The 27,434-nt window shown below is 37.0% G+C and overlaps 2 protein-coding genes and 2 long non-coding RNA genes across 5 annotated transcripts; all 4 read left to right on the forward strand.

Moving 5' to 3' along the window:
• Positions 1–336: 336 nt before the first annotated feature.
• On the forward strand, positions 337–3,381 carry LOC149014746 (splicing factor U2af large subunit B-like). Its single transcript, XM_089155322.1, has 7 exons — positions 337–411; positions 646–735; positions 823–882; positions 1,492–1,552; positions 1,633–1,745; positions 1,848–2,267; positions 3,358–3,381. The coding sequence occupies exons 1-7, from the start codon at positions 337–339 to the stop codon at positions 3,379–3,381; spliced, it is 843 nt and encodes a 280-aa protein (XP_089011448.1).
• Positions 3,382–4,890: 1,509 nt separating this feature from the next.
• On the forward strand, positions 4,891–6,848 carry LOC149014747 (uncharacterized). Its single transcript, XR_016173474.1, has 4 exons — positions 4,891–4,962; positions 6,537–6,585; positions 6,658–6,710; positions 6,798–6,848. It is a non-coding gene; the product is annotated as an uncharacterized LOC149014747 (long non-coding RNA).
• A 6,338-nt stretch (positions 6,849–13,186) lies between these two features.
• Positions 13,187–16,457, forward strand: LOC149014748 (splicing factor U2af large subunit B-like). The gene is made up of 5 exons (XM_089156407.1): positions 13,187–13,253; positions 13,572–13,645; positions 14,196–14,245; positions 15,456–15,893; positions 15,995–16,457. Exons 2-5 carry the CDS (start codon positions 13,618–13,620, stop codon positions 16,025–16,027), a joined length of 549 nt encoding a protein of 182 aa, XP_089012533.1. The 5' UTR covers positions 13,187–13,253; positions 13,572–13,617; the 3' UTR covers positions 16,028–16,457.
• Positions 16,458–20,240: 3,783 nt separating this feature from the next.
• On the forward strand, positions 20,241–25,451 carry LOC149014749 (uncharacterized). 2 transcript variants are annotated; one of them, XR_016173544.1, is made up of 5 exons: positions 20,241–20,392; positions 20,489–20,589; positions 22,088–22,199; positions 24,149–24,221; positions 25,179–25,451. It is a non-coding gene; the product is annotated as an uncharacterized LOC149014749 (long non-coding RNA). The 2 variants fall into 2 exon arrangements; XR_016173543.1 differs by having other exon boundaries at positions 20,244–20,589.
• The last annotated feature ends 1,983 nt before the right edge of the window (positions 25,452–27,434 follow it).

A 27,434-nucleotide genomic window follows, 5' to 3' on the forward strand; every position in this document is an offset into this window, starting at 1 on the left:
AAGAGGTTAAAGAAATTGAATGAAAGCTATGACTGCTCTACTGCCATTTTGGAATTCCAAAATAGAGGTATTGAAATTAGAGATCAGAGCTTTAACGAGGATTTCACCTTACAACATTATGTTTGGGTTCTGATTCAATGGTATGTGCTGGGGAATTGGATATGGACTTCTGCGATTGTTTGAATACCGAGGAGGTTTCAGATTTAATGTCTTCTATGGTTAGGCTAGGCATATGGTAAACTAGAAAGTTGCGAGTTCATGAGAACAAGATTGATGAAAATGAAAAATGGCGGAACTTTCTACAGGAATTAATGAATGGTGCAAGGAAACTAGAAAATGGCAGCATTAATGAGGACTAATGGTGATTTAACGGTTTATTTCCTTTCAATTCCAAAAGTACCTGAAAATGCTGTATTTGTTTCATCTCCTTGATATATTTTGATTACAAGCGGCTAGTGCATGGTTATTTTGTTGAGCACCAAATTAGGATGACCAGGTGCAGACTGATTTGTTACTCATAATCAAATAGATCTTAATTTACTTGGCTTTTGCAGGTCAATTTACCCGGGTCACTCCAACCATACCTCCAAAGTTTCCTGGACAGGTTAGTTTATTTCTTTCGCATTATTGTGATATTTGTATTAGCATGTCAGATCATTGAAATTTGCTTCTGGATGTGTCCAGCTGGTAACCCCACTTCTTACGCACCCTCAGGCAATGGCTCATCATCAGCAGGTATGATGTATTAGTACTCTTATCAATGTAGTAAAACCCCTCTTTGAAGCATATGATGGCCAAGTACTAAATTTTTTCTGATCATAGGCAAAGTATCATGCTCAGCAGGTCTGTATTGCTGGGCTTCCTCCAACCGCAAATAAACAGGTGATTCATCCTACTGACTGTTGCTGTTATTTCATTACTTCTTGGATTGAGCTGCTTATTCTGTACATTGTTGTGGTTGGTTTGGCTTTTCTGTTGTTTTTCTCCTTGGACTTGGGGTTGTGCTGTGGGGATTGTTAGGTTCAATGGGATGCTGAGTTATTTTTTAGAGAATATAATTAACCACCGAGGGTCAAACTCTGCAAGATAGTCTGAATAGCTTGTGTGAATTCAATCTTATGTCAAGACTAGGTGAATAATTTGCATTTTCTTGTTACGTTGTTGTTATGATTTCAGTACCTATAATTTGCAATGATTTGTCAGCATCTCATTCATTTGATCTTCAGGGTTAGGGTTTAAGGAAGCTAAATGCTTGCTTGTTCTGGACATACTGTTGGGTCTCTGGGCTTTAGGAGCGGTTTGCTGAATTGCAATCTTGTTTACTATTTTTGATGGTCACTTACAGTAGTCACTTGAAGTTTTATCTGCTTAATTACAACGAATGCTTTTTCAGCATGTTTGATTGTTCTTGTTTGAAGCATTTTTATCCTATAGTCTACATCATCCAAGATTGATGATTGCTACTGAATTGTTGTATTGTTTTCTTCTCAGTCAGTCGCATCCTTCATCAAGAAGGTTATGGCTGAAATTGGAGGAAGCTCTTCAGGACCAGGTTTGAATTCCTATTCCCCATTCCCTGCCCTCTTTGATTACTTCTGAATCAATATATAATTATTTATACTTGTTTTACAGGAGATGCTGTGGTTGATGTAGACATTAACCATGAGAAGAAGCTTGCAGTTGTTGAGATGAGGTCCATTGAGGAGGCTAGTAATGCAATGGCCTTGCATGGTATTGATTTTGAGGTAGTGTATTCTTGTTGCCGTCTCTTTTTCCATACTCTGGGCATGTCTATTGGTAACTCTGCTAGTTTTGACTGCTTTATGCTGGTCTCTGTGTTTTGACAGGGCTCACCAGTGGTGGTGGGGAGGCCTAGTGATTACAATCATTTTCTTGCTGCAGCATTTGGGCCATGTTATCCCAATCCCAATCTCAACCTAGCTGCCGTTGAATTAACACCACATTGTGCTCGTGCACTTTGGGGTTCTGATTGCATTTATGTGGGTGGAATTCCAGAACATTGCACCAAAGCACAGATACGGGAATTTCTAGAATCATGTGGAACTCTTCGTTGTTTTGAGTTTGTCATAGACAAGGACACGGGGAGACCTAGCCATGCTTTTTGTGCTTATCAGAGTTCATTGGAGACTAACAAGGCCTGTGAATATCTCAACAATGTAAAAGTGGGCCATAAGACTCTCATTGTCAAACGTGCATACCCTTGTGGTTTTCAGGATGAACTTCAGCAGGAGAATATACTATTGAAGGTAAGGAATAATTGTCTTCGAGACATATCCCTTAGTATATATGATCTAAACCTCATTAATATTAGGATTTAAGGGTTTAAGCATAAGGTTGCTTAAAACATTACATCCTGAGTATCTAGTTTGAAATATTTAGACCGAACAACACTAGGTTCTACAGTTAATTGGATTCTCTCATCAAGGCTAATTTTACTGTTGCATCGTAACTAATTTGATGGGGTATAATTCAAATACCTCAACCATATTTTAGTATAACTCAATACCTCAACATTTAATTCTTAATGTTGAAGTAAAAAATTTATGTTTTCATTGACTAGTTTTACTTCTTTATGTTAATCTTTGTGTTTCGACAGAGCGAACCACCCAAAAAAAAGGTGAGGAGGCCAAGTGATACAACCTCTCTACGGCAGCACCCCAAGTCAACCTACCCAATCTTAACCTAGCTCCATAGATTACCAACAGTTCGCTTCTGAGTGCATCTTTGTGGGTTGACTTCCAAGCTATTTCACAGAAGCACAGAAACGAGAAATTCTAAATCATTGACCTCGTTTTTTCATCTCTCATTACACGACACAGGGAATTCAAAAGGCCATTTTTGTGTGTATCAAGATCCGTCAGTGACAGACATTGCGAAAGATATTGATTCAAACGATAGTCATACTTTTTGTCAACGTATTTCAACCAATGGTCTCACAACACGATGACGCGTCTGAAGACGTAATGGAAGGCAGAAAAGATGGTTAATTCTTCTTTCTTTGATTTTAAAGAAAAGTTTGTAAAAAAAACTATCGTTTCATAAAACAGGAGGGTGCAGGGTTTGGTTTTCTCTCTGACTAAAATGTTTCATCATCAAGTTCTAACATATTTTGGTTCCAATGGCAAGTCACCAATGCACGCAGGAGATCCATGGATTCAATGTAACAGAGGTGCACCACTATTACCTAAAAATACATCTCTACCGAATGAACTATTGGATGGTGAATCCAGCCCTCCACTGGAAGCCATGAAAATGAAAAACGCATGGAAGAAGTATGCAATTCAAAAACTTGGGATTAAGTACGTTTTGTTAAATTGAATAATGTTGTTATTGTAGGTCATACTACTCACTTGGCTGTGATTTTAAGAAAAATTACTAATAGATAGTCATGAGGGGCATTTTTGTTTTTTAAAAAAATATTGAGTGCATGGAACAAAATATCGCGGAAATTCGGTGATATCGGCATGGGGCGAAACAAAACCCCAGCCGAAACTGACATATGCGATATATCAATATTTTCATATATTTTTTTCCGATTTTTATGCTATTTCTTGCATTTTTTAGGCGATTTTTCTTGCAATTCAACAGCAAAATTTTTACGATCAATAGATAATCTTACCAGTTCTATACCAATGATTTAAGACTCAAAAAGTAATGTGCTAGATGTATTAGGAAGAGAGAATCTACATAAAATAATTTCTGGAAAGTTATTAAAATTAGGAAAACATTTTATAGCAAAATCAGTAAGATCAATGAGCAACCTTACCAATTATATTTTCTTGTGATTTACTGATTTAGCCCTCAAAAGTCAATATGCCAAATGTGGTTAGGGAAGAGTATATACATGAAATAATTTATGGAAACAAGTTAATTTATGAGGGATTTTGTAATAGAATTTTTAGAATGAAAGGATAATCATTTCAATTATGTCCAAATGATGTAAGCCTCTGAAGGTAACATATTATTTGTGGCTAGACAGGAGAATTTAAGTGGAAATATTTATAGGAAATAATTCAAATTTACCACATATTTATCATATGTGGCGAAATATACTGAACTGGGAGGCAAAATGTCGGCGATGGTAGGCTAAGGTCCCAAGCTTATTCCTATACAATTTGGTAGTCCTCATGTCTCAGGTTCGAATCTCTTCTATTCCTCTATTTCTCACATTGGATAGTTGTGTGCTCTTTGAATTGGACATGAGATCACTACCTATGGGCAATACTAGGCCTCTGGTGGGGCTAAACTGATGGGACTAGTGTTGAGCTGGTAGTTTACAGGATTAATGCTTGCATAGGTCAAATTCGAAAGTCCGAACATCACGTAGTGGGGACGGAAAGGACGGGCGAGGTTGCCACTACTGCATCCCTTTTTTATTTACCCAATAAAAAAAATCCCTTTTATACCATTAATAGGTAAAATTTTCCGAACAATAGCCTTTTGTCTGGAGTAGAGTTACCAAGTTACAAGGGTGCCGAGTACCGAGTACGGTGTAATAAAATAATAGTTTGACTTACAAAAATAAAATAGTTTGAGAAGGGATGTATGTGAAATAGCAGAAATTAATGGATAAAATAGAATTACACCTTACTTAGTGGAGGCACCTGTAAATTACTATATAAAGTATTTTCATATTATTCAAAAGAAAATCATTCCATTCCCTCCCACTTCATTTCATTTACAGTTATAGCTGTTCGCGGGGGAAAAATACTAATTTCCTTATTAATATTCATTTACACCATTCATCCTAACTACAGTTTTTGTTCGCGGGAGGGGGGGCGGGGGAATATTAATATTAATTCGAACTACTCTCTCTCATTTGCACTTCAATATAAAGGCGAACACTCGAAAAATACACTTGTTCGTTGAGATTATCTGAAACATCAAAAAACCAGAGCGTTCGAGGTGAGACGAGAAGAATAGGTAGATCAAGACGAAGGTGTAAGTGTAGAATTTCTCTCTTCTTGATTAGTTCCTTTAATTGTTTCGATATCGTTGTTTGCTAGTTTTTGTTCGTTCGGTTTTTGCGTAAGAACGAGTGTGATTTAGGCAAGTTCCATAATGATCCAATCTGATCGTCTAACAATTCATTAACATTTTTAATTAGGATTCTGGATTCCTCATGTTTAGTTGTTTCCCCCCTCTTCTAACAGTTCATTAACATTTTTATGTGATTCAGTTTGTTCACGGGATTTTCAATATAAACAAGTTTACTTTTGGAATGTACATGTTAGATATGTCGAAGCGTTACCTTTTTGGTATCCCTGACTTTTAAATCTTATTTATAAATCGCTCATTGAAGGTTTTGTGATCGATCAATAGTCTCTAAGTATTCGGAGAGAGAAATTCAAAAGATTGTAACTGAATCTTCATAGTTAAAACAAGGGCTATATAACAACTCTTTATTAACTTGTGATATTGAAAGGACTGTGGAATAACAGCCTATGATTGGTGTGGTTGAGGGATATCCTTGAACTGTTGGAGCCCTAGCTCCCCGGGGCCAAAAAATTATAACAAATTAGTGTTTGAACTTGCAATTGGAGAACAGTATCAATTATATTCAATTTGAAAATATTCAGAATTAAAGAGGTTAAAGAATTTGAATGAAAGCTATGACTGCTCTACTGCCATTTTGGAATTCCAAAACAGAGGTATTGAAATTAGAAATCAGGGCTTTAACGAGGATTTCACCTTACAACATTATATTTGGGCTCTGATTCAATGGTGTGTGCTGGGGAATTGGATATGGACTTCTCCGATTGTTTGAATACCAAGGTTTCAGATTTAATGTCTTCTATGGTTAGGCTAGGCATAGAGTTCATGAGAACAAGATTGATGAAAATGAAAAATGGCAGAACTTTCTACAGGAATTAATGAACGGTGCAAGGAAACTAGAAAATGGCAGCATTAATGAGGACTAACGGTGATTTAAAGGTTTATTTCCATTCAATTCCAAAAGTATCCCTATCAAAATATGAAGGAAACCGGGAAGAAAATTGTGATTTAACAGTTTTCAGTGACAAATTGGACTAATGTGTCCAATGAAAATCCAATTTTGGGGTGCCGGTGTAATATTCTCTTTTATTTATTATTATTATCTTTATATTATGAACCTTTCTACTGAAACTGAATGAGTTTATGATTGGTTTTTGTTTTTGGTGTGTTTGTTTTTTTAATCTATGTTTGTTTTAAGAAGGCAATGTTTGGCTACTTGTCCCACCGTGCTGCCAATAGGCATAAGCCGACTTCTGTAGCTTTTATGTACAAGGAGGATTCAATGCGCTGGTTTGATGGTTGTATTTCATCTTCAACTGGCACCTATTCCCTGTTTTGGTAGTCTTTATGAAATTTCCTTTAGTACCTGAAAATGCTGTAATTGTTTCATCTCCTTGATATATTTTGATTACAAGCGGCTAGTACATGGTTATTTTGTTGAGCACCAAATTAGGATGACGAGGTGCAAACTGATCTGTTATTCATAATCAAGTAGATCTTAATTTACTTGGCTTTTGCAGGTCAATTGACCAGGGCCACTCCAACATACCTGGAAAGTTTCCTGGACAGGTAAGTTTATTTCTTTCACATCATTGTGATATTTATATTAGCATATCAGATCATTGAAATTTGCTTCTCTAGGTGTCCAGCTGGTAGCCCCACTTCTTATGCACCCTCAGACAATGGCTCAGCAGGTATGATTTATTAGTACTCTTTTCAATGTAGTAAAACCCCTCTTTGAAACATTTGATGGCGAAGTGCTACATTTTTTCTGATCATAGGCAAGGAGGCATTATGCTCGGCAGGTCTGTATTGCTGGGCTTCCTCCAACCGCAAATGAACAGGTGATTCATTCTATTGACTGTTGCTGTTAGTTCATTTTCTTGGATTGAGCTCAATTCTTAAATTGTTGTGTTGGTTTGGCTTCTCTGTTGTTTTTCTCCTTGGATTTGGGGTTGTGCTGTGGGGTTTGTTTGGTTCAATGGGATGCTGAGTTATTTTTCAGATAAAATAATTAACTACTGAGGGTCAAACTCTGCAAGATAGTCTGAATAGCTTGTGTGAATTCATTCTTATGTCAAGACTAAGTGAATAATTTGCATTTTCTTGTTACGTTGTTGTTATGATTTCAGTACCTGTAGTCAGCCTAGGGACTCAGAAAAAATTGATAAAGAAGAAGGATGGAAGAGATGGGAGAAGGCTATCGCAAGCAGGAAGAGGGCCTGCGATTGTGTGTTTTCTCCCAATTGTAGGCCTTGTTTTTATTTTATTTCAAACCAAAATAAAAAAACTGATCTGCCTCTTATTAAACTGGCAGCAGAATCAAGAACAAGAAGTAAAAGAACCCTAAATGTAACAGAGAAGGACAAAAAAGCCATTGGATGTCACTGCTGAGAATAGAATACCCTGCTATTGCTGAAACTTCAACAGTTGTTTCTCGAATAAGTTCAGTCGTTTATGTACTTGTGAAATTCAAATAAGTTTTCTTCATAAGAATGATATGTTATACTCTTCTTTTGCTGGTGTGTGTGACAGTGAGACCCTACTACAGTTTAGACAAATTGCAATGCAACTTTTTTGATTTACCAGCATCTCATTCATTTGATCTTCTAAATGCTTGCTTGTTCTGGACATACTGTTGGGTCTCTGGGATTTAGGAGCAGTTTGCTGAATTGCAATCTTGTTTACTATTTTTTATGGATATTCTAACTGGTTATTGGTCACTTACAGTAGTCACTTGAAGTTTTATCTGCTTAATTACACAAATGCTTTTTCAGCATGTTTGATTGTTCTCGTTTGAAGCATTTTTATCCTATAGTCTACATCATCCAAGATTGTTGATTGCTACTGAATTGTTTTCTTCTCAGTCAGTCGCAAACTTCTTCAGGCAGGTTATGGCTGCAATTGGAGGAAACTCTTCAGGACAAGGTTTGAATTCCTATTCCCCATTCCCTGCCCTCTTTGATTACTTCTGAATCAATATATAATTTTTTATACTTGTTTTACAGGAGATGCTGTGGTTAATGTAGACATTAACCATGAGAAGAAGCTTGCAGTTGTTGAGATGAGGTCCGTTGAGGAGGCTAGTAATGCAATGGCCTTGAATGGTGTTAATTTTGAGGTAGTGTATTACCAACTGTGTACATATCTACTCATCCATTGGAACCTAGAAACACACAACATGATGTTTTTACTAACCTGCTAGTTTTGACTGCTTTGTGTTTTGACAGGGCTCACCACTGGTGGTGGGGAGGCCTAGTGATTACGATCATTTTATTAGTGCAGCACTTGGGCCATGTCATCCCAATCCCAATCTCAACCTAGCTGCCGTTGGATTAACACCACACTCTGCTCATGCACTTGGTGGTTCTGATAGCATTTTTGTGGGTTGAATTCCAGACCATTTAACCCTAGCACAGATACGGCTACTACGGCAACTTCTAGAATCATTTGGAACCCTTCGTTGTTTTGATCTTGTCACATACAAGAAGAGATGGAATTCAAAAGTCCATGCTTTTTGTGCGTATCAAGATCCATCGGTGACTGACGATGCCTGTTTGTTTTTCAACGATTTAAAAACCCTCATTGTCAAACGTGCTCACCCTTGTGGTTCTCGGCATCTGCGGGAGGGTTCTGATTGCATCTTGTGGTGTACTCATATTCACAGAAGCACGGATACGAGAAGTTCTAGAAACATTTGGACCTCTTCGTTGTTTTCATCTTCTCATTGACACGGACACAGGGAATTCAAAAGGTCATTTTTGTGTGTATCAAGATCCGTCAGTGACTGACAGCGTTTGTAAGGCTTTTAATGGTATAAAGATGGGTGATCATACTCTTGTTGTCAGACGTGAATACCAGGATGGTTCTCTGCATACTCTTGAGCAGGAGAATATACAGGCGGCAGCAGCAGGCAGCGAATAATTGCCTGAAGACGATGACGCGTCTGAAGAAGTAATGGAAGAGATAAGAATGGAAGGCAGAAAAGATGATTAATTCTCTTCCGTTTATGTTTTGTCATAATCATCTTGCAACATTAGTCTTTATCTTTCGATTTTATCTACCAATGCTTGGATTATCTTTCTTTGATTTTAAAGAAAAAGAAGGAAAAAATACTATCGTTTCATAAAACTGGAGGGTGCAGGGTTTGGTTTTCTCTCTGACTAAAATGTTTCATCATCAAGTTCTATCATATTTTGGTTCCAATGGCAAGTCACCAATGCAGGAGATCCATGGATTCAATTTAACAGAGGTGCACCACTACCACCGAATGAACTAATGGATGGTGAATCCAGCCCTCCACTGGAAGCCATGAAAATGAAAAACGCATGGAAGAAGTATGCAATTCAAAAGCTTGGGATTAAGGCTATTTTTTGTATCAATTCTCGTTCTCTATTATGCCTATTTAAAATAAATAAGTACAAGAATTCATTATTGGTCAAGAATGAAAAATGATTTTGTGAATTTTGTCAATAGTAAATTATAGAAATAAAAAACAAATTTGATATGTCAAAATAAAAAGTTGTTAAAAAATGATATTGAGCAAGTGAGAAAAGAGGAGAGAAAAAAAAAAAAGTACGTGCTTTTATAAAAGAATGTGTATTGACTATTTTACCCTTATCTTAACTATAAAATTTTAAGTAAACTTTTGCATTAATGAGAAGAATAATAAAATTATCACCCTAATCTATAATAAATAAAAAGTCTATTATGGATTTTGGAGGCTTTTTTATTATCTTAAATAAAAAGAAAATTGATAATAGATGTCAAATAATTTAAAATAATAAAAAATTCTCACAGTTGAGAATGATAATTGATCCCAAAAAGAGTCCTAAATAGGTTTAGAAAGAAAGAGATTGAATAGTGTTGTTAGTGTAGGTCTCACTTGGTGGTTGTGATTTTAGAGTAATAAATGGTCATGAGGGGCATTTTTGTCTTTTAAAAAATATAACTGAGTGACATGACTTGACACTAATGGTAAACTAAGAGTAGGGGCAACTCAAGAAGTGACATTAATATTAGAGTGACCAAAGTGTAAATTTGGTGAAAGTCGCTTGTTCGCCCCTTGGCGAATCTGACGAACTAGCAAGTTTTGCTGGCATTTACGGCAATAAGTTGGAGCTGATTTGAACCCTCTCAAATATGAAGCTGAAGGTGGAAGGCAGCAATCCGAAGTTGGAGATTCACAATAGGCAATAAGGGTTCGAACAAGCAAATACCAGAATTACTTTCTTACTTCCTGCAATCCTCAACGAGGTGGTACTTGGTAGCGTTTTCTTGCTTGGTTTCGATGATTATTTATTTATTTATTTATTTTCCTCACTCGACTCTTGCAGACGACAAGCATTCCCCTTGAGAATGTAATCAAGTTGCGCGCGCAAACTAGCCCGAATGAACCTCAAATACAAAAAAAAAATACCCTTAGCCTCCCAGTCACCAACATAACCAGAAACAACAACCGTCGACCAACAATAGTAACCTTCCTCTGAACGATTCCAGGAAAAAAAACACTCTTGATTTCCCACATCTGAAATGGCTCATGCCAGAATATTGAATCTTTAGTTTTATTTTCCCTTTTTTGTTTGGCTTTTATTGAAAATATCGCCGGAAATTTGATCGTTGTGAACCCTTTGAAACCAGATTTTTTAAGTTGTAGATTTTCGGCAATATATATGCACATTACCACATTGTATCATCACCATACTTTAAAAACATGGAATGTTGGATTCATTTGTTTCCAAAAACCCTCTGAAAAGCCAATTTTCTGGTGATATTCACCGGTATTTCGTTGGTTTTAGTGAATTTGGAAAATATCATTTTTTGGTTTGACTTTTATATTGCTTACCGAATGGGTCAAAATTCGCCTTATTTTGGACAAATTTCGACAAAATGTTTTTCCATGAGGGTGACATTAGGGCATTTGAGAAACTGTTAGGACTGCTGGAGTCGGAAGTCGCTGAAGTGAAGAAACCCTAGTGAAAATGCCGTTGAAGGTTGCCGTGCTTTGAGGTGGAGAGACAGTCTCTCCACCTCCACCCCTGTTCCCGCTTCCTTGCCTCCTCTCTCCCCTTCTCTTCTTGCTTTCTTTGGTTATTTTTTTCTCGCCTCTGTTCTCCGTTTGTCGCACGCCTCTCTCTCTGTTATTTTCCCCTTCATTCCTCTTCACCTCTTTCTCTCCGATCTTGTCTCTCTCTACTATTTTCCCCTTTGTTCCTCTTCGCCTCTCTCTCTCTCTCTCTCTCTCTCTCTCTCTCTCTCTCTCTCTCTCTCTCTCTCTCTCTCTCTCGTTGTTTCTCTCTATTTTCTGTGAAGTTCCGGTTGGAAGAAGAAAAAAGAAATTTGTTCTCAGTTTCCCATTCTCTCCGTCTCTCTCTATTTTCCTTTTTTCCACGACCAGTAGAAATTTAAGGTTATCCAGGGAAAAAAAAACCAGGTGGATGCAAGCTCCAGTAGTGCATTCCGTAGATTTGAAGGTTTTACGCTAGAGCTGGAAGTGTTTTCGTGGATCTGGAAGCTTTGCTGTTGCGAAAGTCTCATGTTGCTAACTTGCTGGTCGCAGTCAGTGGCTATCGCTTCCCCCCTTGCGGCATGTTATCTCTCCACCTTTGTGATGTATATTTTCGTCCTTGTGGCATGTCTATGTTCGCCTTTGTGGCGTGTCGCCGGTTTGGGCGTTTGTGATGGAGGATACGTATGTCCGTATTCCTTGTGCTTAATTGTTGCTTTGGTTGTTAACCATTATTTTAAGGGATTGTTGGGCTAGACCCATTCTTAGCCTTGTCTATTGCATGTATGACATTTGGTCAATTTTCATTCCTTGGTTTGGACCAAACCTTGTGTTTTCATGTAGCTATCTTTTGTATTTTTTTTTTCTTTTTTTTTTATATGTGTCTATATTTTCTTTCAAGTTCATGAATGAGGTTTTTCAGCTTCGTACCAAAAAAAAAAAAATAAAATAATATTAGGGATTATTCGTGAAGGTGAAAACTTTCCTTCTTGTTTTTCCGAAAGTCTAAACTCATTTTCCCCTTTTAATTCTTATGATTGTGTTGAGTTATTTGAAGATGTTTTTGTGAAAAGGGTCCAAAGGCTGATTGTTTATCATAATCATTGACTCTAATTCAAAATTTGAAGCCAAAGTCTTTAATATATATATATATATATATATATATATATATATATATATATATATATATATATATATATATATATATATATATATATATATATATATATATTCCATATTACGTGTATAAAATAATAACGAAACTCCGCTTTGTCATTGACTATATACACTTTGCCACAAATTCGCCTTGTGGGTCTCACAAGATGTGTTCTTTACCTCCTCATTTGCTTTTCTTGTCCCATGATCCATCAACATATACCTGAAAATGAAGATCATCGGAAGGTACTAATACAAATATGGGTTCTTTCATTTCATTATAAGGTCATGAGTTCATCAGGAATAATGCTGAATTTCACTGGGAAGAAATCAAAATGAATGCATTGTGACATGCAACGATGGTTCAACCATGGAAGGATATTCGGGGCGCCCCGGCGAACCGAGCGAACGACCCACTAGTCGCCGGTAACGCCGACGGGCGCCCGCCCCCGCCGCGTTCTTCCGGCGCGGGGGGCAGCGGACCCGCGCGCGGGCGTGGGGGGTGCCCCGACCCCCGGCCCCGCGGCCCCCGGGCCCCCTCCCGCGCCCCCGGCCACGGGGTTCTTTCCGGGGGCGTTCGCGGCGCCGGGTCGGAACGTCTTGGGTTCAACACCTCTAAATAGGTTAGTATTTGTTTGAATTTTACTTTTTGCATAGGATGCATTTCATTGAATAGCAAGAAGATTTGAATTAGAAAAAATTTCAAAGACATCCCAAGATAATTGAGAAAATGAACAAACACCCTAAAAGTATACCAAATTGGCAATGACATCTCAAAAGAATATAAGGTCATTTTGGTCTTAAAATTAATGATGTATCCTTAATTCCTTAGTTGATTTTTTTTTTAAATAAAAAGTGAAGACAAGTTCAGAATTTCATTACTTTTGGATGTAAATATGATTTAATTCAAACTTGGGGGTTTAAATAAAAATTATCCGTTCTTTTTTTATTTAAAACCTTATACGTATTTATGAATCGAAAATTTTAATTTCTGTTTTTCTGCGCAAGAACTTCTTCTCTGTTTATCTCTGGTTTTCTCTCTCCTGGCGTCATCTTCTTCCTCCTTTCTTTTACGGTAAGTTTCCCTCCCTTGTTTCTCTCCTCTCTTGATTCTTTCCTGCTTCTTTCTTCTTTCCGTTTCAGCTTCTGCTGCTTCCTCACACCAGCTGCTATCCATTTCTTTCCATACAATTTTATTTCTGTAATTATTGCTTGAAACTTTATTGCTGCATTGCGAATTCATGTCAATGAATATACATTTTGTTATGACCATTACCTATGAAAGTAATTTTAATTGTATTAATTATCCATGTTTCTTGGTTTCTTCTGTTCATTGTTATAGTAATCAAGATCACTTCTAGAGTAACTACCTATATTAAAATTGTCATTACAGAAATTGGATAAGTTTTCTTGACTTGATACCTCCAACAAGTGCAGTAATGCCGGAAGCCATTGCCACCACTGCAGGTACATGGCCTTTCTTTTCTAATTACGGCCTTCTTTTATTGCCAATCTACTGCATACGTTTGTGTTGGCTAGTCATATCAAATTGCTTGTATTCTATATTTATTTGCTTTATGCAGAATCAAGTTAGGGTTGCCATATCTTTATTCTTTTTTCCTTTTTAATAATTTTTCATATTCATGAACTTTTTTCTGAAACTGAGAGTGGTTTATGGTTGTTTCTTGTTGTTGGTGTGTGTTTTGTTTATTGTCTATGTTTGTTGTAAGAAGGCAATGTTGGGCTACTTGTCCCACCAAGCTGCCAAGATTCAATGCTCCGATTTGATGGTTCTTGTTCGTCTTTAACCAGCACCTATTCCCTGTTTCGGTAGTCTTTACAAATATTTCCTTTAGTACCTGAAAATACTGTATTCATTTCATCACCTTGAGATATTTTGATTACAAGAGATTATTTTGTTGAGCACCAACTGAAGATGAGGATGTGCAGACTGATATGTTACAATCAAATAGATCTTAGTTTACTTTAAACCATTTAATTTACTTGACTTTTGCAGGTCAATTGACTCTGGGCACTCCAACCATACCTGGAATGTTTTCTGAGCAGGTTAATTTCTTTCACATCATTGTGGTATTAATTTTAATGTATCAGATCATTGAAATTTGCTTATGGATGTGTCCAGCTGGAAACCCCACTTATTATGCACCCTAAGGCAGTGGTTCAGCAGGTGTGATGTATTAGTACTCTATGGATGGAGTTCATCCTTTCTTTGAAGCATTTGATGGCAAAGTACTAAATTGTTTCCTATTGACTGTTGCCATTAGTTAATCATTTATTGCATTAAGCTGCTTATTCTGTGAATTGTTGTGGTTGGTTTGGCCTCTGTTCTTTTTCTTCTTGGATTTGGGGTTGTGCTGTGGGATTGTTTGGTTCAATGGGATGCAGAGTTGTTTTTAGAAAAAATAATTTACTGAGGATCAAACTGTAAAGATTGTCTGAATAGTTTGTGTGAATTAAGTCATATGTCAAGACTAAGTGAATAATTTGGATTTCCTTGTTTAGTTGTTGTTAGGATTTCAGTACCTATAATCAGCCTAGGGACTGAGAAAATTGATAAGGAAGAAGGCTATCACAAGCAGGATGAGGGGCCTGCAATTGTTTTTTTTCTCCCAATCCCAGGCCTTGTTTTTGTTTAATTTGGAACCACAATAAAAAGACTGATTTGTGCCTGATTGGATTGGTTGCAGAATACAAGAACAAGAAGTAAAAAAACCTTAAACGAAACAGAGAAAATCCAAGGACTAAAAAACCCTATGATGACCATGACAGGGTTGCTCAGTTGGTAATGACCAAGACCTTTTAGTGAAGGGGTCATTCATTTGACTCTCCTAGATGGTATATGTAATACCCCCTCCCGAACAAAAAAAAAGAGAGCCCTTGGATGTCGCCGCTTGGAATAGAATCCCCTGCCATCACTGAAACTTCATCAGTTGTTTCTCAAATAAATTCAGTCTTTCATGTACTTGCAGATGGTATTAATTTTGAGGTACTGTATTATCCATACAGTGGAAATATCTATTTCTTATCCATTTGGTAAGATTGCAGGCGCTGCAGCAACTATTGCAGGTAAGGAATAATTGCCTTTGACATATATATACATATATCCCTTATTAAGGATGACCTAAGCCTCCTTAACTCTTAATGTTGGTTGTATACAAGGAGTATCTCTAATGGTGAAGTCAAATACTTCAAACCATTCATGTGTTCCATGACCTGATTGTTTTACTTCTTTATGTTAATCTTTGTGTTTTGACAGAGTGCACCACCCATGGTGAGGAGGCCGAGTGATTACAACCCTTCTCTTATGGCAGCACTGGGGCCAGGTCAACCTTACCGCAATCTCAACCGAGCTGCCATAGGATTACCACCAAGTTCTGCTGGTGGACTTGAGGGGTCTGATTGCATCTTTGTGGGTGGATTTCCATGCTATTTCACAGAAGCACAGATACAAGAAGTTCTAGAGTCATTTGGACCTCTTCGTTGTTTTGATCTTGTCAAAGACCCCTACACAGGGAATTCAAAAGGCCATTTTTGTGTGTACCAAGATCCATCAGTGACTGACATTGCTTGTGCAGCTCTTGATGGTATAAAAATGGGTGATAAACTTCTTGTTATCAGACGTGCATACCAGGATGATTGTCAGCATACACTAAAGCAGCAGAATATACAGGCACAGCAGCAGCTAGCATTAGAGGTAAGGCATAATTGCCTTTGACATATATACATTATTACGATGGTCTAAACCTCTTGAACTCTTGATGCTGGTTATAATAGCTTTCTGGTTTCCCTTGTCAGAGGAGGTTAATCCAGATGAGAGCTAGGATGTGAGATGGAAGACATGGTGGAAGAGATGAGAGTGGAAGGCAGAAAAAATGGAGAAATCTTGTGATTCCAGCCTCTTCTTCTTTCTGTTTATGTTTTGTCAAAATCATTTCACAGACTTTAGTCTTCATCTTTCGTCTATATAGCCTTTTATTGTACCACATTCTACTATATATCAGGCCTAACCCACATGCTGGAGATCCCATAAACCTTGACACATTCATTTTGATGACTCTGTGATCACTTGAAAATTCATGACAATTCCACATCCAGAGCCAAATGGTGAGTTATCTCCATAGGTTGGGAAGGTTATATCCAGTTGACATAGTGGTCCATTTCCCTTTCTGCGATGGACCATGATAGCATAGCATAGCATAGCATGGAAGGTGCTCTGCTTTATTGTAAATATCCTGAAACAAATGTATGTGGACACAGAGAGACCACTGCTATTTTGTATTTGCAAGGGAGCATTTATCCATCTTTTCTTTGAGGTCCAAACTATATTTTTTTCATCAAAGTCCATTATGGACCCCTAGCTCTTCTAGTTCCTTCAATATGGATTATATCACTTCCCTACAGGAGCATATAGGCACGGAACGGGCGTCCACCCAAACGACTTCTCTAAGTTTATCACTTTGGGAGCAACACCGACAACTCAATATGATCGCTATCTTATCCATCATAGTTTTGCCACTCATCCATCTTAGCATCCTCATCCACACGAGTTATCATATGATTCTTAACAGCCCAACAAGCACCGACATCAAGCAAACAACGGCCGAAACTTTTCTTAAGCATAATGGAATACGCGATCACATAAGACCCCGGACACCCTCCACTCATCCACCCTATTTTAATTCTATGGGAAACCTCATCTTCTAAATCACCTCTTTTACTTATGATTGAACCTAGGTACCTAAATCAATCATTTGGAGGAATTTCTTTATCGTCAAGTATCATCACCTCATCATTTGCCCGATCATGACTAAAGTTACAAACTAAATATTCTGTCTTCGATCTACTAAGTTTAAAGGCTTTTGATTCCAAAGTTAATCTCCATGATTCTAAATATACTAATACAAATGAAGTCAAAAGAACCATGCTAGGGTTGAGAATGGCAAGAAATCTTGGTGGAATCTAGTCTAAGATTGATAGCTACTGCCCAGTCTCCAACATCCTCTTTCAAGAAACTGCTATTGCTTTCTCTCAAATTTTCTTAGGTCTAAGTGAGAATTCTGTTAGCTACTCTTATATTTTGTTAATTAGCCCTTTTGGGTAAAATTTTGTGCAACTTTGGTTTCTGATACTACATTAATAAATCTGTTCCCTCCCTACCTCCTTATAACCAGTGTTCATATTCACCAATATTTTATAAACAGAGGATGCAAGGTTTTAGAGGACCCTCCACCCAAAATACTCTCCAACAAAAAGTTATCATCCAAGTTCTAATATATTTTATTACCAAAAATAGAAGTTCTATTATATTTTAAAGCACATGAATGCAAATTGATCATAAAAATGATAATTTATTTTTAAATTGATTTTTTCTATAGCACAAGGAAGGCAGATGTAAAGTTTTAATTTTTTTAGACTAAAAATGACATAAACCAAGTTTTAATTTTTTTAGACTAAAAATGACATAAACCAACCCTTGATTTACCTACTTTTTTATTTTAATTTAATCTTAACTTTACGATGTGTACACTTGTCTTTTTTTTTTTTTTTTTGGTGAAGAGCTTTATTCATTTAAAAGAGAAGCCCCTGGGATACAAAGTACCAATTACATCAAAGTGCAAAAGCCAAAGAACGAAAGGGGGGGAGAGAGCAAAAATAAGATGCCCGAGAAGAAGCAAGATAAGAAGCTAATCTATCACCAGAGTTGCCTCTCTATGAGTATGATTTACAATAAAACACAAACAGAGAGGAAAGGCTGAAGATATCATGTATATAATGACCGATCTTCCAAGGTGGAGTCTCCGACTCTTGTTAACGGATAACAACACTCATTGTCACTCAAAATTACCGCTTAGATTGAGAGAGATAGCCAGCTTAGACCTCTCGAATTGCAGCAGCTCCATTTGAATGGCTTGTGAGTTCCTCCTACGAAGAAGGTGAAGAGAGTGTGACCCAAGTGATCACGAGCAATACCACCAAACCCGACCGGAAGCCGTTGGAACCCTGCCGATGCATCCACAACATTGATTTTGATGTAATGCAAAGGAGGTGCACTCCATTTAATGCTTTGAACTCTTTCTGATTTGCTATCCGATGAAGGGCTAGATGCCGCAGCGTGACGAGCAGATCTCCAATATGATATGGATTACCACCGGTCTAGAGAAAACAACATTATGAAAGCCACCAAAGGCCACAAGATGAGTAAGTGTTGTATGAGTGCCTCCAATGCGAATTGTTTCTTCTGCTAAATTTAACCACCGAGAAATCGATCTATAAGATTTGTGGATTGATTCCACCAACAAATTCGAGCTTGACCATACCGCTTGGCAAAGTGACAATGAAGAAAGATATGATTAGTAGTGGCCCTCTGTGAACAGAGTGAGCAAATACATTGATTCTACACCCCTCGGATAAAAGAGCGGGTGTGGGAGCTTCCATGAGCGTCCAAACAAAATGAATTACTGGGAGGCGTGGGAGGTGCCATAAGACAAGCCATGGATTGAAGGACTTTGATTATGATTCCAAAAAATCTATAAGGAAGCAACCGCAAAATGCCAGTTGATGTTTTCTCCCACATAATTTGTCTTGACAACCAATAATGATAATGGAATGCTAAGAATTTCCCAAATCATTCGCCACCAACTCGACCTTGTCCTCATTCCATTTAGTTGTTTCAAGATCTATAAAGGAAGATACTAGGTTAGGGGACCACCGAAGTGGCAGTGGAGCTGAAGAGCTGGAGTATCCGGGATCCATCTATCCATCCATGGATTGATGTTATTGCCATTGCCAACCATATGCATAATGCCGGTAGCACAAGTCTTTTACTTTGATAATGGATCTCCATCCCCATGATGCATTAATAGGAGCCGTGGCTGCGAAAGTTACAATTCAAGTATTTTTCCTTCATTAATTTGTACCAAAGTGATTGCTTACCAATTATAAGTTCCCAAGCCTTTAGCAATAAGAGCAAGATTCCACATTTCCATATTTTGATGTTAAGACCTCCCAACTCTTAGGTTTACAAATTGTGTTCCAGTTGATGGAGTGAAAGTGAGATTTTCCCATTTGACCAAAAGAAATTCTATTGGAAGAGTCCAACCATTGAGGATTTCTTTGGTAAGATGAAACATGACATGTAGTGAGAGGGAAGAGCTTGTGTGACTAATTGAATAAGAACTGTTGCCACCGAGCTAAGAGTTTTGCTTTCCATCCGAAGTCTAAGATTCACTCTTTGAATAAGATTTTGACAATGATGTTGCTTGATCTTCCACTAAACAATGGGATGCCGAGATAGATGTCAAGATCGAAGTAGGAATGATATTGAACTTTCAGCAAGAAGATTTCTAGTTTGGTTTGGAGTGCCTGCGAATGAGTCGCCGCTATTTAGTTGTTGACCGAAGCAGACAATATTTATTTATGACCCGAAATTGGTTAGCCAGAGATAGTTGCTGACCAAATAGAATGAGGTCATCAGCAAAGCAAGTGTGAAATGCTCCCTCCCTTGCAGAGTTAATACCTCTAATCTTCTTGCTAACGGCTTCAAGTGACTGAGAGTAGTCCACAAGAACAAAAGATAAGAAGATAGAGGGCCGCTAGACCCTAAAGGGGTGAAAGAATCAGAGGGTTTACCATTGATAAGGATGGAGAATTGAGGAGTGGTTATGCAGAACATGATCCACTTAATCCAATTTAAAGGAAATCCATAAGTTTAAGATCTTCCACAAAGACCATCCATCTGTCAAAGCTTTACCTATCAGCTGATAGCCATTATGCCTTTCTTCCCTTTTTTCCTTTGATTTATCTTGTGCATGATTTCATGGCCAATCAAAATGTTGTCTTGAATATGTCGGCCTTTTATCTTTCGTCTAGGGGATTCAAAACGAACCTAATAAAATTCTGTAGTTTCTCTTGGTCAAAACTGGGTTCTCTATATATTTCTCTGGGTCAAAACTGGGTTCTGTTACTATTAATAGTATGAATATTATTAAATATATACGACAAAGTGGGCCCCCCATTGGCGGAAGCATTTTATGTATCATTTCGTGCGTGAACCCGAACGAGAAAGTTCCGTTGTGTTTCTGTTCCCTGTGCTTCTTGCCTTCTTCTACCTCCACTCGACTTCACTCATCCAGATATTTTCTAAGAGGTACCAAAGGGCGACTGAAGGAGTAGGGAGATCGAGCCGAACGCCTGGTTATAGAATTTCTCTCTCTTTATTTTTTTCCCCCTCAATATATTAGGTTTTATTGATTTGAGTTGTTTTCTTTGTTTTATGAATCATACGAGTAGTTCGTGTGTTTAAAGCAAGGTTTCGATCGAATCTGGCAGTCTGATCACAGAAAAAATCACAGAAAAAAAGCAGTAAGAAGAGATTCCTGGTGGCGCACCAAGTAATTTACCTGTCTCTGTTTTCTGGTCCATATTAACCATGTTCGATGATAAAAAAATTCTATTTCTAATATTTATTGTGTTTTCATATTTCACTTCCACCTGTGGTACTCGTTCGATATTAGCATCGAATCCTCTACAATCTGCATTCTGTATTTACTTTTAATAATCGTGGACTTGATTTTCCGTATGAGTTTTTAATTTCTAGCATTATAAGGTCATCCATGTTTACCCATGTAGTTCGGATAAGGCTGACTTATTGCTGTTGTAATCTACCGTGTGGTCATTGTGGATTCTATCTACTTCAATATGGGTTGCTTGTTTAAAATCAAATCAAGATTAAGTTAGTTTTCATTTACATTTCCTAAAGCATGGTCTCACATGTTTGATTTATTGTTAGTTCTTTATTCTCTGTGTGTGAATATCTTGGTGTGTTGTATGGCATATCCTTTGTGAAAAAGTACAAGTTAGTAATTGAACCAGTGCTCGAAAAATCTTTCAAGGCTCAGACATTGGATGGAAGTAGGAAACTGAATATGTGAAGAAAGGAATTTAGTTTTTTCACTGTCAGTAAGTTTCTTTATGATTTGTTGTTTTATTTATGGCAAAATTGATTTATGCACATGGCTGAATTGGTTCTAGTCAGTAGTCACTCTTTAGAATAGAGTGGACAGGCGGAGGAGATTCTCGATCGAGAAAAAGGATCTGATGACATCAAAGAATTGAACAAGGAGGCATGTGAGTTGAAAATCTCACATACAGATTTGTAAAATGACAGTAAGGGTGACGTATTTGTCAACTTTGCCACTATCACCCCCCAAACCAAACTCTAACTTACACAAAGTTTGTAGGGTATGCTTGACCACAGTTCTCAAGAACATTCTTTAATTTTAGTAAGAGGAGGAAGGGTTATGGATTTCTCAGTTATCATATCGTTTGAGGAACCCTAGATGCTGCTGGGGTTAAGCATTATCAACAATGGCATTACTGTGCATCGTAAATTCTTATCCAAGGCTTGCAGCAATTGATGATGATGATGCCATGTGAATCATGAGAAACTTATGAAGTTTATGGCTGGCGGCCCAGCCCAATGACCAATGTTTGTAAGGGAACATATATGGTGCATATTAGCAGTCTAACACTAGAAAAATATTGTTGTTACATCCAGTTCCAATTTCAATGCAGTTTATTTAACAAACAAAGCTATAAACAAGGTTGTTAGAGTTATAGATATATTATGCGAAAGAAATTGGGTGACAAAAAATTCTCATGCATCTATAGAAGACATCAATGGATCTAGGACTGTTATGTGTAACCTCATTATTTGCTTTTCTTCTTCTTCTTCTTCTTTTTTTATTCTTTTTTCTTTCTAATTTTCTAGTTATCGATCTCTATCTGTTTGGATTCTGGACTTTGTTTCTTTTTATGTTGTTTATTGTCTAGGGTTGTGGATTCCTCATGTTTGGGTTTTCTTTCTCTAATAGTTCATTGACATTTCAGGTGGTCTATGTTTCTAGATTTCAAGCCATGAACTGGATTCGACGCAAGATCTACATGTACAATGTTACTTTTGGAATGTATATGTTAGATTGGTGGGAGCGTTACTTATTTAGTATCCTTCACTTTTAAATTTAGTTTTAACTGGTTGCTGAAGGTTTTGTAATTGCTTAATTGGGTCTAGTATTTTGGATAGAGAACATCGAAAATTCTCCTCCCTTTTTGTTAATGTTTCATGGGGAATTGTTGTCAATCCTATTGTTTGTCTTTCTTTTCTAACATAAATTTGTGATATTTGATGGATCGGGGAACCACAACCTATAAATGGGTAGCGAAGTTGTCAAGGCATCACCTAGGCGGTAGGGCTGCAATAAGGTCGGGTTGGGCCAAGCTTTTCAAAACCGTGACCTTGACCCTAAATCCCTTACCGTTGCCCTGAGCTTGGCCTTGACCCTACAAGGTTGGGCCATGTTGGACACCTAGCGCTGACCCTGACCTTGATCTTGATCTTGATCCTAACCACAAACAATAAAACAATGCATAATTGTCGTACTCTTAGCAAAAATAACCTACAAGGTGGCATAGTGAAACACTCAACCTTGACCCGGCCCTGGCATGCTCCTTAGGGCCAAAGTTTTGAGCCCAAGCCCTATTCGAGCTCAGGATCGGTCAGGGCAGGTTTGGGCTTGTAGGTCAAACTTGTTCCCCTACTAGGTGCTCTTTGGTGGTGCCTGGGTATCTAGGAGTCACTTTGTCACCTAAGCACTTTTTTGGTGTTGCGTTGATTTCCTCCCCTCCCCCCTTCTCCTTAACACCTTGTCGCCTAGATGTTGTGACAACTATGATTGGTAGTCTCTATGGTTAAGGAAAATCCTTTACCTGTGTGGATCCCTTACTCCCAGGGGTTGAAACTTATCACAAATTTGGGCTTGAACTTGCAAATTGAAGCATGATTTTATTAGGAGATGCAGTATATTGAATTTGATCGTTGAGATCAGAGACATTGAATGAAAGGTATTGCTGCTTTATTTCCATTTTGGAATTCCAATGTAGAGTAATTAATATCAGAGGGGTTTTAATGATAATTTGGCCATAAAAGGGGAAAACAAAGGTTTTATTTGGGTTCTATGGCATAGTCTGGTGGAGTTAAATAGAGTCTTTTCCAATTGTTTGAATCATCACAAGAAGGTCGCAGATTTAATGTCTGCTACATTTGGGTTAGGTCAGGGATAGAGGAAACTTAATAGTGAATGGTTGGGAGAACATGACTGAAGAAAAGGAAAAACAACAGAACTGTCTACGGGAAACTCCGAACAGTACAAATAAATAAAGGATAACAGTGTTAAGTCCAAGAACAGTATGATAAGATTGAGTCATGTGAGGATCAGTGTGGAGATTGAATAAGAGAATAGAAAACAGAGCGGTGAAGAAGGTAGTGCAGAATATTAAAGGAGAAGAAAAGAAGTACATGTTCAGGGCAGTTTTCAGAAATCCACCTGTTGTAGAACTTCAGATTTGTTTAGAGCTGAAACATATAACATGATCCAAGCACATTGAGAAGGACACAAAACTCATTATATTTAAGTGAAAACAAACTGCTTAGATGATTAAACTCAGGTTGTAGACTCATTCTTATCAAAACACAAATAACATCCCAATGATGAAGTTGAAAACAAGAACCTAGTTTCTTCAGACAATTTCATGCACCCACCTTGTTAGCCCAGGAATTGCCTTCCTCATGCACTGGAATTTATCAAGAAACTCTAATATGTTGCATCATTATGAGGCTTAATTTGAACTTCTGATAACTCCTAAAAGAAATCATGCACTGGATATCTGAGAGAAATTGTAGATTTTAAGGGCTACTGTCATGAATGACTTCAGCATTTCTGATAACCAGCAATTTCCTATAAATAAAACCTTTTTCGTTTTGGTGTGTCCTTTTTGTTTATTTGTTTATTTATTATTATTTTTTTTTTTTTTTTTGGGGGGGGGGGTTATTAAATCATGAATATGTATTGGGTGTGTGATGTTATTATGGTTGTCAGCTCTTGACTCTTGTAGATATACTGGTGATTGTCCTGCTATGGTTTGTTTTCTACAATGGATTACGATCCGCTGCTGAGTTTTATAGAAGGTAATATTTTCTTCCTTTTTTCCTAGTTAGATTCTTGAGGTCAATCAATTTAAATATTTCTTTTCAGGTTATATGTCTGTACTATTGATTTCATGAAGACATTTTTAGTTTAGCATGTTGGAATATGGTTGATGGGTTTATTGAAGCTGGTATCATTTCATCTGACATCTGGATTACCACTTATTGGCAAGATTTCTGTACCTGGAAAAACTCTTTTTTTTTTCTTGTTCACCGTCCATATTCTTCTCATGGTGTTACTGTTGCGCTTGGATGATCTAAATGAGAAAAGGTGGTGCTGGATGCTTTAGAATGGTTAGGAGAATAAAGTGGGCATTCAGTATTCGGGTTCTTTATAATAAGAACCAGGAATGATGCTTCTTAAGTAATTGAGGTTGATGCTTCTATTTTGACTTTTGAGTTTAAATGAGAAAATAATAAGAACTATGATAAATTATTTAAAACACATAATGGTATAAAGCCCTGAAAAGGATGCAGTTATGTAACTGGGTTTGAACTTTCCATAATCTCAGTTCATGGCAAGTGAGAACCAATCCATACTACATATTACAGTGATACTAATGTCAGCAATGAGCTCAATAAGTTAATATAACCTTGGTCTATGACTTGGTGGAACTGTCTTTTTTACCCTTTGGTAATGTAGATGTCCATGGTGCTAATTGAAACAAAAACTTAGATTGTTGAACAGAATTAAGGGCAAATGTTGTAATTACCTTGTCCACAGGAGCTACTTGGGCTTGCGATTTTCCCATTGAGCTTTCACTTTAAAATCTTTAAATCAGGCTCAACCTCTTTTATGTGCTTTATTTGTATAATTTCACTCTGTTTTATAGCTTCTTTTATGTTTCATAGTGTCATTATCTCAGTGTTGAACCAATATTTTGTGATACCTAGTGTTTGGTTTCTTCTTGTCTGATTAACCCCCATAATTGTTTTCAGCTACCTCAAAGTTGGGCTTGGAATTGGCAAATAAGCATATGATTGCTGAAGGTAGAATGAGTGATTGAGAACCCTTATCCCCTCTTTTTTCTATTATCTGGTTCTAGCAGGATCCATTCATGGGGATTTGTTCATTTTTTACTTGTCGGATAACTAACATGAAGAGAACTGAGAACCGCACCAGGGATATGCTTTTCCCAATTTATAGTTCCCTGTTAAGTAGCTGTAGCATGTATGATACTCTTGGGATACATTATGGACTTTGATTGCATATTTTCAGGTGACTTTTGTGTAAATCTCCCAAATTTAAAATCTCTGAAGAGTCTCAGCAGTTGAAGCACAATGATGCTTAGTAGGCTTTTCCGAGCTTCTATAGCTTATGCTTTAAGGGCCTATTTGGTTACATTAGTTTGGAGATTTCAAATATCTAGAGATATCAAATCGATAGTCATAATTCATAAAATTAACTGTTTGGTTAACCTGAATTTGTGAATTCATTTGTGATTTTTGTGAATGCGCAAATATTTAGCGCTTTTATAATAGGGATGAAATCCCCATGAGTCTACAGATTCAATTTTTTAGTGTAAAAAAATGACTTTAGATTTCATGAATCTAGGAATTTTTACAATCAAACGGGTATAAATCTCACATTCATGAATCCAGAGATTTGAAATATCTGGATTTACGTAACCAAATAGACCCTAAAGAAGTTTCAAACAGTATCATCACAAAAAGAAATTTCAAACATTTATCACCACAAATTTAACGAAGTACTGAGTTTTCTTTGAGCTACGTGTTGATAGGAAATTATTCATTGTGGGGCTTTTAGATGGCTTCTATGCAAGCCAAAGAAAGCATTCTCATAAAACATGATCATGAAAATGATCTTTTCTGAGCCAACAAGAAAAATGTTTAAATTCTGGAAAAATAGTCTCAATTACATAGTATTATTTCCCTCTATACTATGTAAAGCAGCGGTGTCAATTTTGTATTTTTCTTGTTTGGTTTAGTGTCAATTTGGCATTGAAATAACATATTTTATTTGAAATCTCCCATAGAAACTGTACCTCTCAGAAACAGTAATGATTTTGGGTGTCATATTAATGGTATTATCAAGGTTTAAAGTATTGGTATTGAGTATCGTATTGGTCAGGTGATTTTAAGAGACATATTGTCTTGTATCGAATATTGTCTCGCTCTGGCTGATGTATTTTAGTGTAATTTATTAGGGAGATGTATCGTGTCGATTGGGTCAAATATGGATACGTATCGGCCAGTATCGTATGGTATGTGGGAGATTTTAAACTTTAGGTATTATATTGAAATTGTAGTGCATAAGGCTGTTTATACGATTTTTGTATCATTTTATATTATTTGTGTATTGTAATCTTACTGTACCATCTAATATTGTATATGGTACTATTTGCATATATTGTTTTTATAATATAATTATATCTTACCATCATGATATGGTATTGGTTTCTACCCAAAAAAAAAAGTTTAATATGATTTCGAGTATTTATTTTTTGTGTTATGTCATGAAGCATACCGTTTGGCTCTTTGTTTTTCCTTTGTGTTTTTTTAATATATGAAAAATCTCAACCGATGAAACGAGCTATTAAACATCATTGGGCAAAAGAGGAGCTTCAATCTCAAGAATCTCAAGGAGTGTCTTGTGTAGATCTTTGGACTTGTGGGCAAGGTTTAAAGTATCCCACAATACTAGTCGATACGTATCCATATTTGACCAAACCGATACGATATATCTCGATACGTCTCTCCATTGAATTACACTAAAATACATTAGCCATATCGATACAAAACTTAATACAAGATGATACGTCTCTTAAAATCACTTGACCGATACATTACTTGATACCAATATTTTAAACCTTACTTGTGGGTACACGATCAGTTAAAGAAATAGAAGCCAAATGGATCTTATGAAGTATCTATAGTCCAGACAATATGTGGGAGATAAAGAATAAACATGTGCTAAAGAACAAGTGCACCTTGCATTGAGGAAATTTTTGAAATTGTCTCTCCACATTCAAAGAAAATCTTTTAATTTTGTTTCTATCAACAAAATGTATTCTAGATCCCTATATTTCTAATCCATTGTCTTTTGGGCCTTTTCAATGAATTGCGGTCTACCCCCAAGTTTGCTAACATTGTTAATAAGAGATATAAATGGATCAGAGCGTGTATCCTGGCAAGGGCAAGAGATGTTGGGAAGGGGAAAGGGATAGAGTTGAA

This window comes from Hakea prostrata, chromosome 5 (genome assembly GCF_041222555.1).
Source record: "Hakea prostrata isolate BN-2017 chromosome 5, UWA_Hpros_2, whole genome shotgun sequence".
NCBI lineage: Eukaryota > Viridiplantae > Streptophyta > Magnoliopsida > Proteales > Proteaceae > Hakea > Hakea prostrata.